At 39.2% G+C, this 15,348-nt stretch overlaps 1 protein-coding gene across 1 annotated transcript in view; it reads right to left on the bottom strand.

The window, feature by feature from the left end:
- Window positions 1–15,348, bottom strand: part of ZCCHC17 (zinc finger CCHC-type containing 17) — a 54,468-nt gene that overhangs the window by 27,098 nt on the left and 12,022 nt on the right. The window contains exon 3 of the mRNA XM_068539357.1: window positions 11,908–11,965. Within this exon, the coding sequence (XP_068395458.1) occupies window positions 11,908–11,965 (58 nt within the window). The remainder of the gene's footprint in view (window positions 1–11,907; window positions 11,966–15,348) is intronic.

Below are 15,348 nucleotides of genomic sequence, written 5' to 3'. Positions count from 1 at the left end.
ACTCTAAATAACACAGTAAGGAGAAGAGTTGGAGATTCACTGAAAAAGGTTTCATTAATTTAAAACTGCAAATTAAAACAATTTGAGGACTTCCCTGGTGGCGCAGTGGTTAAGAATCCGCCTGCCACTGCAGGGATGGAACACGGTTTCGATCCCCGGTCCGGGAAGATCCCACATGCCACAGAGCAACTAAGCCCGCGTGTCACAACTACTGAAGCCCGCGCGCCTAGAGCCCAGGCTCCGCAACAAGAGTAGCCCCCGTTCACCGTAACTAGAGAAAGCCCATGTGCAGCAACGAAGACCCAACACAGCCAAAAATAAATAAATAAATAAATAAATTTATTTATTTAAAAAAACAAAAAACAAAAAAACAATTTGAGATCACTTTTTATACCTAATCAACTAACAAATATTCTTTAAAATAGTGTTTAATGTTAGTAGAGATGTAATACAACAACTACATTTATATAATACTGGTAAAAATACAAGTTGGTAAAATTCTTTGAAAACAAAGGGCATAGAGATGTTTATACCTTTGATGCAAGAATATCACCATTGGAATTTTTCCAAAAGAAAAACTCGATAGAGGCAAAAATCTATGGCATATAAAAATACTTGCAGCATTATTACCTACCAAGGTTAAAAATAAAAATTACGAAACAATCTAAACGACGAATAATTGGAAAACAGCTTGGTAAATTATGATAAATCTTTCAAAAAAGAGTAAACAGGGACTTCCCTGGTGGCTCAGTGCTTAAGAATCTGCCTGCCAATGCAGAGGACATGGGTTCGAGCCCTGGTCCGGGAAGCTCCCACATGCCGCAGAGCAACTAAGCCCGTGCACCACAACTACTGAGCCTGTGCTCTAGAGCCCGTGAGCCACAACTACTGAAGCCCGTGCGCCTAGAGCCTGTGCTCCGCAACAAAAGAAGCCACCGCAATAAGAAGCCCACGCACCGCAACGAAAGTAGCCCCTGCTCGCCCCAACTAGAGAAAGCCTGTGTGCAGCAACGAAGACACAACACAGCCAAAGAAGAAAAGAGTAAGCAGCCACTTAAATTACAGTTACAGAAAATAATTATAAGTGAAAAAAGTAAATATAAACAAGGTGACATTTTTAATCTATTAAATTAGCAAAATATTTAGAAGATAATATCCAATGTTGATATGAGTATAGTAAAATAAGAAATATTTCTGAGGCTAATATAAATCTTTAGAAATCATTTAGCAATGGCTATCAAGAGTGATAAAAATATTTAATAAAATTAAATCCTTTTCCTTGTCTGTCCAAGGTCCTTTTCTGGGAGAACCACCTTCCTTACATTCTAAAATAATCTGGTCAGTCCTTGTAATTTGGTTGGAGCTGATCTGACCCCCAGCTGTGGGCACATGACACAGGCATAGTCAATCAAGTTACTTCATTCCCCGGGCCACAACAATTGATTGGTTCAGGGACAGACACAAGATGCTAGCTAAATCAAATCAACTTTCTCAAGCCTTTTGTCAGGATTATAAACTACAAAAAGTTACCAATGCTCATCTTTACCACCAGGCGGCAAGAGTAAGCCAGAGGGAAGCAAAAGAAGAGCCTGCATAAACAAGCGACCAAAGCCCTGAAGGCATAAACTGAGCACCTGATCCAGCCCTGGTGGAAGCTAAATTTACTCCCCAGCTAAATTAGCCAAAATGTTTCTCCTGTATTTTTGTCCCTTGCGACCAAGAGTTCTAATAATTAACTTGACCCATAATCACTCTGAGTCTAAGAAAATAATCTTAAACACAGAAAAATCTATATGCACCTAGAAAAGTGATCTATATCAAAATATTCAATGTCTTTTTTTAAAAATTTTATTTATTTATTTATTTTTGGCTGTGTTGGGTCTTCGTTTCTGTGCGAGGGCTTTCTCTAGTTGTGGCAAGCGGGGGCCACTCTTCATCGCAGTGCGCGGGCCTCTCACTATCGCGGCCTCTCTTGTTGCGGAGCACAGGCTCCAGACGCGCAGGCTCAGTAGTTGTGGCTCACGGGCCTAGTTGCTCCACGGCATGTGGGATCTTCCCAGACCAGGGCTCGAACCCGTGTCCCCTGCATTGGCAGGCAGATTCTCAACCACTGCGCCACCAGGGAAGCCCTCAATGTATTTTTAAGACAGAAACAAATTAGAAACAACCTAATATCTAGCAATAGGGTAATGGTTAAGTCAACTATGGTACAGCTACTTGGCCCATTAAAAACAATGTTCAAAAGATTATGTAAAAATACATCAATAATTCATTCTTTTGCAAATATTTATTGAGTGCCTACTATGTGCCAAGCATTGTAGGCAACTAGCATTTTCTCATTTAAATAATAAAAATGCTTAACGCAGATTCTAAAAATTAGAAAGAAATAATCTAAACTGCTATGGATCGCAGGTTAATGTTTTATTTTCAGATGTTTCAATAATAGAGAAAACTATATTCTGAGGGAAACGAATATAATAAACAATTATTTTGAATGAAAATAAACCAGGAATCTAAAGAAAAACTTGACAAGTCAAAGATTTATGTCCAAAAAACCTGCCCTACCTGAAGTTTCCTGAGAGAATTACTAACCTTTATTCTCAGTCTCTCTCTCACACACATGCATACGCAAAGTTGTCAGCACATGCCTGTAACTCAAAATATCTACCCTCTGTGTCTGCAGCTCCTGTGGGAAGCCACTGCTTTCTCTGATCATGGTTATTGGGTCTCTCAGACCTACTTCAGCTGATTCTGGAGGTTGATAGCCTATCATTCAATACCCCAGGAACCAAAATATTCTATATACATTATATAACCCATGTTTAAAATTTTAGACTATCACATCATCTCTAAATTGGATAAAATTCATGGAGCTGGGCTTTTTTCTTTTTCATGATCATGTAATGAGCAGAGTAACCTAAATGGAAAATCTGGAGAGGAAATTCAGATGCCCTAAAGGAATGGGAAACGTTTCATTTTGACATTTTTCCGCTGTAACTGTCCTCTAATTCTAAAATTCACTTCTTTCCTGAACTGCTAATGGAAGTTGGGAAAGAAATTACTGTTGAACCTAATATAGTTGAGAGAACATTTTTTTTTTTTTCCTCAAACAGGTCTATTTATTGGAGTACCACAAAGAAAGAATGAGTTAACCATTTGTCCTTCTCCCACGTGATCCCAAAGCAGGATATTTCCTGGCCCAGTCATCTCTCTTAGTTAAATATGGCACTTTTGTAAAGCATTAATAACGAAAAGCTACAAACAACTTAAAATGATTATGTGGTACATCTGAATGATAGAATAATGCATTTAAATGTTTACAAAAGGTATTTTAAAAGATAAATGTTTAACATTCATTAAGTGTAAAAGCTGCAAAATGTATATATAGAATATAATCTTAATCTCAATATGTTAATTTTTATGCACATATGTGACTATAAAGAAATACACCGAAATGTTAACAGTGCCTATCTCTGTGTGGTAGTAATATCACACAACGATCATTTGCTTTGGTAGTTTTTTCTCTTATTTTTCTGTAAGCATGCAATAGTTTTAACCATAAAAATTTTAACCATAAAAACCTATATATATATATATATATAAGCAAAATGTAAAAATAATATGTACACTATGATTGAAATTATGTAAAATTATGTCTCATATGCACACAGATGAAAAGGGAACATAAAAATTGTTATGCTGGGGTGTAGGATTTTTATAGTTGAAACATTAATGGCTTATCTCCTTAGTTTATTGGGTGAATTAAACAAGAGAAATGGTCTAGCCCACAGTCTTGAATGCAAATGTCAGGTAGGCAGTTGGATATGTAAGTCTGTAGCTCAGAGAAGCGGTATAAACTGAAGATACAAACGTAGGAGCCTTCAGCATGCAGATGCTTACATGCCAAAATACATTTATCAGACTGTCAATTTAGTGATTGGTTCGGTGATAGACACAATTCACCAATTTATTAATTTACAACAGAGGATATACTTTTCTTATACTTGGAAGGTTCCAAGTCCTTATCTAGGTAAACTACCCACTGACCCCAGTATCAAATACCTAAAAATTAGATTAGTGATCAAAAATTGCTTCAACACGGAATCAGAACAAAAGGGAGACAAACGTTTTGAGAGATGTTTCCAGTCCATGAAGGTTTAACGGACCCCCTCATAAAAGAATCCATCTCTCTAGTTCCTACCATCAGATTCATTTTTTCCTTATTAAGGCAAAATAAATACTGCCATCTTCAGGCTCTCAGGCTTTCTTTTACTATGTTCCAGAGATTGATATCTGCTCATATAATCTCTCCCTAGTAGAATGATACAATCAATTAGATTTCAGCCTACTAAACTGCAATTTCATTCCAATCCCTTTTTCCCTAGAATTAAACCCAGATTATCTTGTTGAAGTCTTGAACGCTCCCAACTCCTCAGTCACAGATTTATAGGCAATTACCTGGTATATTTCTGTCTATGGCTAATCCTATACTCTGTGTAGGATTCATCATTAGTTTCATTCTCAGAAGACAGCCTGAATTCTTGGGAGGTACTTCATTGTTACCCACATACACCATCAACAGTTGGATTAAGTGTATATGGTAGAAGGCACCAAATAAAACATGAGGCTCCCTCCTTGGTACTGGGTATCTCACTAGATACAGAACAACCACGCATTCATTTAAACCTTACATCAGCCCTGTGACATAGGTTCACATGAGGAAATAGTCTAGAAGTTAAGTAAATTGTCCAAGGTCACAAAGCTGATAAAGAAAGAACTGCAATTCAAATACGAGTCTGTCAGGTCTTCTACAACACAGCAGATATTTCTCCATTTTTTTCTTTATTATCGATCTGTTATCTTTTCAATTAAAAAGAGAAAGATCTCACCTACAACAGTAGGAACACATCTAATTCTGTTCTAGCAAATGCTCCAGAACAGAAACCAACAAAAATGCTTTGCTCATCATGTCACATGGAAGGGGAGAGTGTGTGTCTGGATGTCTGACATTAAGCCATAAACGCCCAAAGGGCATATCAAATCCATCATCATTCAGTAAACCTAACATAACACTTAAACAGAATGAGTCCCATCTGAGTGTATGCTGGTAAAAGAAAGAAAAAAAAAATTCTGACAACTTGGAAAGAGCTAGCATCTAAATCGCCATATGAGAAAAACAGACTTAGCCTATTATAGTTCCCTTAAAAATATTCTCCCAACTGTGTTAGGTTCACCATTAATTTCACAAATTCCATTGACAATAAAGGAAAGAGGTTAAAACTTACAAACTATTAGGGGACAGCTGCAGCCCAAAAATGTCAAGATAAAAGGTCTCCTTTATCTTTGGGGCATCTGAATTCCCTCTCTAGACTTGTCAAATAAGTTACCTCCAATCAGCAGTATATGACAATAATGTAAGCACATAAATTAAAGTGCTTGCACATCCTTTATCTTGTTGAGATTATGGATTCGTTCAAACATTTACTAAATATCCACTATATTATAAGCAAAAATGGATCCAAGGATGAGTAAGACATGATCCTGCTGGTCAAGAAACTAAAGTATACACATCATCCCATTTCACAGATAAGGAAACTAAGGCTCAAGGACTAAGCAACCTGCTGTAGTCAAGAAGCTAGTAACTGGGGGAGCTGGGACTAGGATTCATGTATTCATTTAATAAAATTCAATGAACACCCACTATATCTCAGGCACTGTAGTAGGCCCTGACTCATCCCAACAGCCTAACTATTCCACAGTTCAGTGGATTAACGGCATCTTCACTTATTACACTACATTGTAATTTGTTTACAGCCCTAGACTGTGAACAATCTGAGAGCAGCAGGGACTATGTTTTCCTATCTCTGTGTTCCAACATAACATACTGACCAGAAAATAGAACTCAATAATTATTTGTTAAACCTGAATTCTTTGCTAAAAATATTTGTGCTACTACCACAAGCAAGGCACTTTAAAAGTGTTTAATACTGAACAATCTCTACTCTCAAAATTTCATAGTTTAGTGCTGGTGGGCAGAGGATAGTAGAGAAAAAAAGAACTTCATAAATATATAGGGTTGCATTGTCCACTATGATAGTCACTAGCTACAGATGTTTTACACTGAAGTTTAAATTAATCAAAATAAACAAAATTTAAAAGTTGGTGGGCTACTGTATTAGAAAGCACAGATGTAGTATAATACAAAAATATATTCGGTCTTTGTCCCTGGTCCCTGCACAGAACTCTTAAAACTCTTGGAATTTCCCCAGTGATAGGGGTGTCTTTGTAATTCATAGTAAGCCCCTTTTGATCATACTAGAGTTTATGCTAATGAGGTGACTTAGTTGTGGGGCCCCTTGATAGTTTCTGGATGGAGCTGTCACCAGAAAGATCAAGTGATTAAAGGATTGGAACTTTCAGCTCCACTGACCTCCGGGGGGAGGGGCTGGAGATGGAGCTCTATAAAAACCCCTGAACAATGAGAGTCAGAGAGCTTCTGGGTTGGTGAACACCTTAGCTTGCTGGAGGGTGGTATGCCAGAGGACATGGAAGCTCTGTGTACCCCTCCTCCCATATCTTAACCTATACATCTCTTCCGTTTGGCTGTTCCTGTTTGTATCCTTTATAATAAACCAGCAAACAAAAAGAAAGTGTTTTCCTGAGTTCTGTGAGCCATTTTAGCAAATTATCAAATTTGTGGAGGGGGTCAATGGAACTCCTGATTCATAGTGGGTCAGCTAGAAATAAGGGTGGCTCAGGACTTGCGACTAGCATCTCAAGTGGGGGCATTCTTGTGGGAATGAGCCCCGTTAACTTATGGGACCTGACACTAACTCCCGGCAGTGTCAAAATTGAATTGTTAGACACCCTGTTGGTGCGCGGAGAACTGGAGAACTGGTTGGTGTTAGAAAACACATCAGAACAAATATAGAACATTTCCATCACTGTAGAAAGTTCTATTGGACAACACCATGAGAGGGGAAGGAAAATCTAGTTTAGACCTCAATACTAGGAATGGGTCTTTAACTCAGTAGTGATTAAAAAATTCTGAAAATAGAAATCTGAGGAAAATGACTCAAATTAGAGTCTACCTTCCTGAATGAGAGATGTTAAAATCTAGAGACCAGTTATTTCATAACTCAGTCCTTTCAGGGTGGGACTTAATAATCTTCCTCCATTCAAGGGTGGAGAAGCTAAAATACACTGTAACTGCTCCAGTTACCCAATGAACCTACAGAAGTGCCCAGGATTAGAACTCACAGAGTTTCCACCTAATTATTTGGCTCCCTGAGCTCCCCATCCAAGGCTTGTCTCAGCACAGCTGTCAGACTGACAGATTGACTTGTAAACTGGCAGTCACAATCAAAGGCATCACCTGACAGGCTATGGACACAAGTGAGTTTTAGACTAACTGCTGGAAGATGGCAGGCCTTTAATTGCCACACAGTCCCCAAAGTGTCACATAAATACTCAAGTAAGGATGAGACTTTCAGGTACTGGCAGCTATGGCATGTACACTGACAAGAAAAGCTGTCCTCGGATCAAAAGAGGTGCATACCCTATAGGGATGAGGATGAGTTACACCTCATTACATCCCAGTGAACGTAAAACGAGAAACTTTATTACAGATTGCTTTTTGCGAGCTTGGAAACTACTGGTGAGCCATTTCTAATTCGCCAAGATGCAATTTGCAGCAGAGTACATACTCTCCAAGGCTAGAGGTATGGCTTTATTATCAAAATCAGCTGTTGGACTTCTGTAAAAGAAAAATTTTGTTTTAAAAAATTGCAAATAGTGAAAGTCCCTTTTCCATGTACATCTCTCCCTTAGCAAACCAAGCTCCCCAGAGGTGACCACTGTTAATAATTTGTTGCCTATTCTTCCAGACTTTCTTCTAAATATACGCAATAATGTTTAAAATACTAGGCATATGTAAACATGCTTTAAAAGGGGGAAGGGTCATGCTATACAAATTCTTGTGCAACATGCTTTTTTCATTTTGTTAGCTTAGACACCTATCCATTTCAGTAAATTGACTTACCCTGTTTTACTGATGCACTTTTCCCCCTCACTTTAACATCTCTGAAATTGGAATGCTTCTTATAACCAATGGTGTCTTACAACTGCTATCTGTCAGGTATCAGTGTGGTGGAATTGTATAAAAACTTTCCATTGACCCTTATGGTAAAAGGAAGACAGTACCAGCACCAAAGTATCTTAGAAATACAGTTATCATTCTTTTTATCAGCTGCATAGTTCACTGCATAGATGTACATAATTTATCTAATTCCATACTGCAAACTATATTCCCTAAAGAACTGCTGGATCAAAAGAGTAAGCACATTAAAAACATTAACAGGGGACTTCCCTGGTGGCGCAGTGGTTAAGAATCCGCCTGCCAATGCAGGGGACACGGGTTTGAGCCCTGGTCCGGGAAGATCCCACATGCCGCGGAGCAACTGAGCCCACGAGCCACAACTACTGAGCCCACACGCTGCAACTACTGAAGCCCGTGTGCCTAGAGCCCGCGCACTGCAACGAAGAGTAACCCCTGCTCGCTGCAACTAGAGAAAGCCCTCACGCAGCAATGAAGACCCAACGCAGCCGAAATAAATAAACAAATAAACAAACAAATAAATAAAATTTTAAAAATGAATTTAAAAAAATAAATAAAAAATAAAGAAAATAAAAACATTAACAGGTATTACCAAAGTATGTAACAATTTACGTTCTCAATAGTAAATGGGGGCTTCCCTGGTGGTGCAGTGGTTGAGAATCTGCCTGCCAATGCAGGGGACACGGGTTCGAGCCCTGGTCTGGGAAGATCCCACATGCCGCGGAGCAACTGGGCCCGTGAGCCACAATTACTGAGCCTGCGCGTCTGGAGCCTGTGCTCCGCAACAAGAGAGGCCGCGATAGTGAGAGGCCCACGCATCGCGATGAAGAGTGGCCCCCGCTTGCCACAACTAGAGAAAGCCCTTGCACAAGAAACGAAGACCCAACACAGCCATAAATAAATAAATAAAAATTTTTTAAAAAGTAAATGAAACTATTGTTGGAAATACCCAATACTTTAAAAAATATTTTAAAAATAATTTTAGATTCACGTGTAGTTGAAAGAAATAATACAGAAAGATCTTATGAACCCTTTACCCAGTTTCCTCCAATGGTAACATTTGGCAAAACTAGGATATCACAAAACTATCACAACTAGGATATCGGCACTGATACTGTGGTATAATAAGAAATATGTATTTGGTCTTTGTCCCTGGTTCCTGGCACAGAGCTCCTAAACTCTCGGAATTTCCTGAGTGATAGGAGCATCTAGTGATTTATAACAAGACCCTTCCAATCTTACCCAAGTTTATGCTAATGAGGTGACTATTGGTCGGCCCCTAGGGACCTTCAAGATGGGAGATGGTAATGACCAGAGGAATCACTGTGTGATTAGAAGGTTGGAAGTTTCAGCCCCATTCCAACTTCCAGGGAGGGAAGGAAGAGGGGCTGGAGATGGAGTTAAATCACCAGTGGCCAATGATTTAATCAATTATGGCCATGTAATGGGGTCTCCACAAAAACCCTTAAATGATAAGGTTTGGAGAGCTTCTGAGTTGGCAAGTATATCCACACACCATGAAGGTGATGAACCTCAACTGTACAGAGACAGAGGTTCTTGCACTCAGGGTCCTTTTGGACCCTACCCTATGTACCTCCTCACCTGGCTGTTCATTTGTATCTTTTGTAATAAACTGTAACTGTTAAGTATGGCATTTTCCTGAGTTCTGTGAGTTGTTCTAACAAGTTATCCAATCTTGGGAAGGTGGTGTGGGAACCTTCAAATTCATAGCCAGGTCAGACAGAAGTGTGCGTAACACAGGGACAGGATACTTGCAAGTGCTGTCCGAAGTGAGGGCAGTCTTGTGAGACTGAGACCTTAAACCTGTAGAGTCTGACAGCACCTCTGGGTAGTTAGTATCAGAATTAACTGAATTGTTGGACGCCCACTTGATATCAAAGAATCAGAGAACTGGAGAACTGGCTGTTGATTCCACACATTTTGGAATGGCAATAAAAGGAATGAAGTATTGATACATGCTACAAAACAGGTAAACCTTGAAAACATGCTAAGTGAATGAAAGACGCCCGTCACAGAAGACCACATGTTGTATGATTCCATTTATAAGAAATGTCCAGAATAAGCAAATACATAGAGACAAAAAGTAGATAGCTGGTTGTCTAAGGCTGGGGGCAGAGAGGAGAGGGAGACAGGGAATTTGGAGTGACTGCTAATAGGTACAGAATTTCTTTTTTATGACGAAAATGTTCTCAAACTGTGGTGATGGTTGCAAAATTCTGTGAATATGTTAGAATATATTAGAAACTACTGAATTGTACACTTTGGATGAAATGTAGGTATATGAATTATGTCTCAAAAAAGCTGTTAAAAAATGTTACATAAATGGAATCATAACATATGTAAACTTTTGGGATTAGCTTTTTTCACTCAGCAAAATTTTCTGGAAACGGATCCAGGTTGTCGCATGTATCAATACTTCATTCTCATTCCTTTGTACTGCCGAGCAGTATTCCATTGTATGGATATATCACAGTTTATATTTGTATTATATTTTTAATCAATATTGAGAATGAGCATCTTTTAAGATATTTACTGCTCAACTGCTATTTTTTCTCCTATGAATTATCCTTTCATATCCTTGGCCCCTTTTCCTACTTTCTTCTTTTTTATTAGTCCTGTGTGATATGGACTGAAAATTCTTTTTCCTAACTTAACTTTGCTTATGATGATTTTTGCAATTATGTTTTTGACTTTTATGTAGTCAAATATACTTCTATATTGACTTTTTTTTTTTAATTTATTTATTTTTGGCTGCGTTGGGTCTTCATTGCTGTGCGTGGGCTTCTCATTGCGGTGGCTTCTCTTGTTGCGAAGCACGGGCTCTAGGTGTGCAGGCTTCAATAGCTGTGGCTCGAAGGCTCTAAAGCACAGGCTCAGTAGTTGTGGCGCACAGGCTTAGTTGCTCCACAGCATGTGGAATCTTCCCGGACCAGGGCTCGAACCCATGTCTCCTGCATTGGCAGGCAGATTCTTAACCACTGCGCTACCAGGGAAGCCCTATATTGACTTTTATATAGTCAAATATTCTTCTTTATTTTCTTCTAATAAAACACTTATGGTTACATCTTTTACATTAAAATCTTTAATAAATCTTTCATTTATTTTAGCACAAGGAATTAGCAAGTTGAGTCTTTTGATTCACTAGCAGTGTTAACAGAGCAGAAAGCCCACTGGGCTAGGCATCAGGAGGCCTGGGTTCTAGTCCTGCCCATGCCACGACCTAGCTCAATCATTCTGAGCAGGCCACCAGTCTGTGGAACCTACCTTTTCTACTTAACACAATTGTTTTGAGAAACAAGTGAGATTACAGATGTGAAAGGATTCTCCAAAAATGTTCAATAGATACCTATCAATTATGAAGAAAATTAAAGCATTATATATATTTGTGTTGGTTACAATACTATTTCCTTTCCGCATGCCATATACCAGAAAACTCACAATGTTGGCCTCAGAGAATAAGTAGCTTGCCCTCCCCCAAACCCTAAGCCAAAAGAGGTCAAGTGACTCGCCCTAGGATCACAGGTGAAATTTAGGGAAGAGTCAGTTCTAGAAGTGAACACAAGTGGTTATGCCCCAGCCCTCCCCACAAGTCATTCTTCTGAGTTAAGACTTGCTAAAAATGAACTGTCATCAACTGTCCGTATTCGTATCTTTACACTAAAAACACAAACTACTCTCTGAAAAAAGTAGAGCCTATAATTAAACTGTGGTGGGGGTGACAGTAGAGAGAGTGAAATGAGAGTGCTGAATTTCAAGTTATAGGTTCCCACCTTGCTTCCGACAGCCTGGGATTTTGATAAAGGCTCCATAGTCTGTCACCATAGCAACCTATAAAGACAAAAAAAAGAAAAGAATCTTTGTCACACAAATAAGAATCTCTCTCTTGTCTCCCTGAATTTCTACTTGGTACTGACTGCCTCTATCTGCTGCAAAACTGCCTAAAAGTGATGTTCTGTCAAACATTATGTTCTTTTTGACGTTTTTTTTATTTTGGTCGCACCGCACAGCTTGTGGGATCTTAAGTTTCCTGACCAGGGATTGCATCTGGGCCCTCAGCAGTAAGAGTGCAGAGTCCTAACCACTGGACTGTCAGGGAATTCCCCAATTTTTTTTTTTTTAATTTTTATTGTGGTATAGTTGATTTACAATGTTGTGTCAGTTTCAGGTGTACAGCAAAGTTAATCTGTTATACATATACATATATCCACTCTTGTTTAGATTCTTTGCCTATATAGGCCATTACAGAGTATTGAGTAGCGTTCCCTGTGCTATACAGTAAGTCCTTATTATCTACTTTATATATAGTATGTATGCATCAGTCCCAATCTTCCAATTTACCCCCCTCTCCCCGGTAACCGTAAGTTTATTTTCTATATCTGTAACTCTATTTCTGTTTTGTAGATCAGTTCACTTGCAGCTTTTTTTTAGATTCCACATGTAAGTGATATCATATGGTATTTGTCTTTCTTTGACTTACTTCACTCAGTATGACAATCTCTAGGTCCATCCATATTGCTGCAAATGGCATTATTTCATTCTTTTTTATGGCCGAGTAATATTCCATTGTATATATGTAACACATCTTTATCCATTCCTCTGTTGATGGACATTTAGGTTGCTTCCATGACCTGGCTATTGTAAATAGTACTGCAATGCTTTTTTTTTTTGGTTTTTTGAAGTTTAGACTGACAGGTATGTGTGATCATATTAAAAACATTGGTGAGATTGGTGTGTTTGTCAGATGGTATGACAGTACTTAGGAATGCCCAAATCCCACATGTACTGAAATCCCTCAAAAAGATATAGGAACAAACAGCAGAAAATTAGGTAATAAATTTACACTTTATATTATCTGGAACTGAGGCCTTCAATCCAAATGGAGAAGTTTAATAATTTGAAATGGATCATGTAGGACATCTCTTTTTCCTAAACTTCAAACCAACGAGACCATACAGCTTGCTCCACTTCACTCCAAACCAGAGTCTTGGGTTTTATCAAGACAATTAGAGAAAAAGCCAACACACAGACATCTGACAGAACCTGAAAAGATGTAATCAGAGAGAGAAAGAGTTGTCTTTTGCAGAGTTGACCTAAAATGGAGAAGTTAGAGGCTTGATGGATCTATGTAATATGCAATATGTAATAGAAACAAAAGGCCCAAAAGCCTTGCCAGATAAATCATTATCCCAGCCTCTACCTCTATTGCTCTCCTCTTGTCTATCCTCCAGCCCACCCCACCCCTCAACTGTGGATTGGGATTAAAGTTGTCACTACACACTATATTTATCACTAAATTCATAATTATTTATAAAATATTCAATACGTTCTTACACATATAAACTTTGTTCTTTCCAGTGGCTTTAAAATTAGTTATCTCATATTGGGCAATCACTGTTTTGGCTTAAACATAACTAAAACAAGGGGAAGGAAGAAGAAGAAGGGGGGACTTCCCTGGTGGCGCAGTGGTTAAGAATCTGCCTGCCAATGCAGGGGACACGGGTTTGAGCCCTGGTCCAGGAAGATCCCACATGCCGTGGAGCAATTAAGCCCGTGTGCCACAACTACTGAGCCTGCGCTCTAGAGCCCGTGAGCCACAACTACTGAGCCCACGTGCCACAACTACTGAAGCCTGTGCACCTAGAGCCCGTGCTCTGCAACAAGAGAAGCCACCGCAATGAGAAGCCCGTGTACCACAACGAAGAGTAGCCCCCACTCGCCACAACTAGAGAAAGCCCGTGCGCAGCAATGAAGACCCAACACAGCCAAAAATAAATAAATAAATAAATTTATTTTAAAAAAAAGAATGGGTTAAGAACCAAAATTTCTAAACTCCTGTTTTACAATGAATATTAGGGTTAGGGACCAGATATTCCCAAAGAAACAGTACAGCCAGGCAGATACTAGTACTTAAAATCAAGGCAAGGTGGACTTTAGAGATTAACTGATCCAATCCTGTCATTTTTCAAATGAGGAAAGTGAAGACCAGAGAGATGAAGTACTTATCCAAGTTCACAAAGTGAGTTGTTCTCTGTAAAACAGGACCGCATGGATAAAGAAGACTTAATATTTTTAACTGCAATAAAAGAAAATCCCTTCTTTCTGGACCAACTAAAGGCACTTTGGCTTTTGCTCCAGGGATCTAGAAAGAGGGCTGAAATGCTTCATACTGTCTAACATTATTTAAGGGCATAATTATCTAAACAACTTAAAAGCAGCATCTGGAAGTTGGAGCCCAAATCACCTTGCTGCTATAAATTGAAACAATCTCACTTTTCAATACTGAAGCTCCAGTGTCACATTATTATCTTTTGAGGAAATATCATAACAGACCTTAATTTGGCTTCTTCCCAAAGGAAAGGTTAATGCACTCAACTGTTCAGTTGGGAAAACACATTCTTGCCTATTTTCAGCAGCAGGTGTTTCTATCACTGTGTCTCCTAAGGTGCAGTCAGACGAAATTAACAGAATGGCACCTGCCTTAGATGATCACACAGTCTGCCTGGTGTCCCAAGAACAATTAATCCAATAGCTCAGGGGAGAAAATTCAGTAATTATCTCAACTGAACTCAGGGCTTGGGTAAAATGAATTTACCATCTTCAGATTAGAGGTTGCACTGGCCTTGAAACTTGTTATCCCCATAATGTAAATGAGGAATTTGAGGCTCAGAGATGTAAGTTACTTGTCTAAAGTCACAAAGTTGGAAAGTATCAAGACCAAGTACAGAAAAGAAGTTTTCTGACTTCTAGTCCAATGCTATTTCCAACTTACCAACACCAATCTTGCCGCAGCATTTCTTTGGCTATCTGGGCTAAGCCAAATCCCAAATCTCAATGCTATGCTTGTGCTCCCTACCATGCTTAATGGACTCCAGCACCAAGATGTCTCTCAGAGAACAAGAGAAGGATGAATACTAGCTTCTCGGCTATTCTGTTACTAGGCCCTCCAACCCTGCTGAGCCTGCTAAGAGAAGAGCTGCTAGGATATGGGCTGCACCACCAGTTTCTTCAAAGGCAACTGGTCCTAAGAGGCTTGGATTCAATTTAATTCAAATATTTACTGAGCACCTGCATGCAAGATACCATGTCAGGCACTGTGAAATAAAAACAACATATAAAAAGAGATGCCCAGGGCTTCCCTGGTGGCGCAGTGGTTGAGAATCTGCCTGCCAATGCAGGGGACACGGGTTCGAGCCCTGGTCTGGGAAGATCCC

Source organism: Eschrichtius robustus, chromosome 3, assembly GCF_028021215.1.
Source record: "Eschrichtius robustus isolate mEscRob2 chromosome 3, mEscRob2.pri, whole genome shotgun sequence".
Lineage (NCBI taxonomy): Eukaryota > Metazoa > Chordata > Mammalia > Artiodactyla > Eschrichtiidae > Eschrichtius > Eschrichtius robustus.
This window is presented reverse-complemented; position numbering and strand designations above follow the sequence as displayed.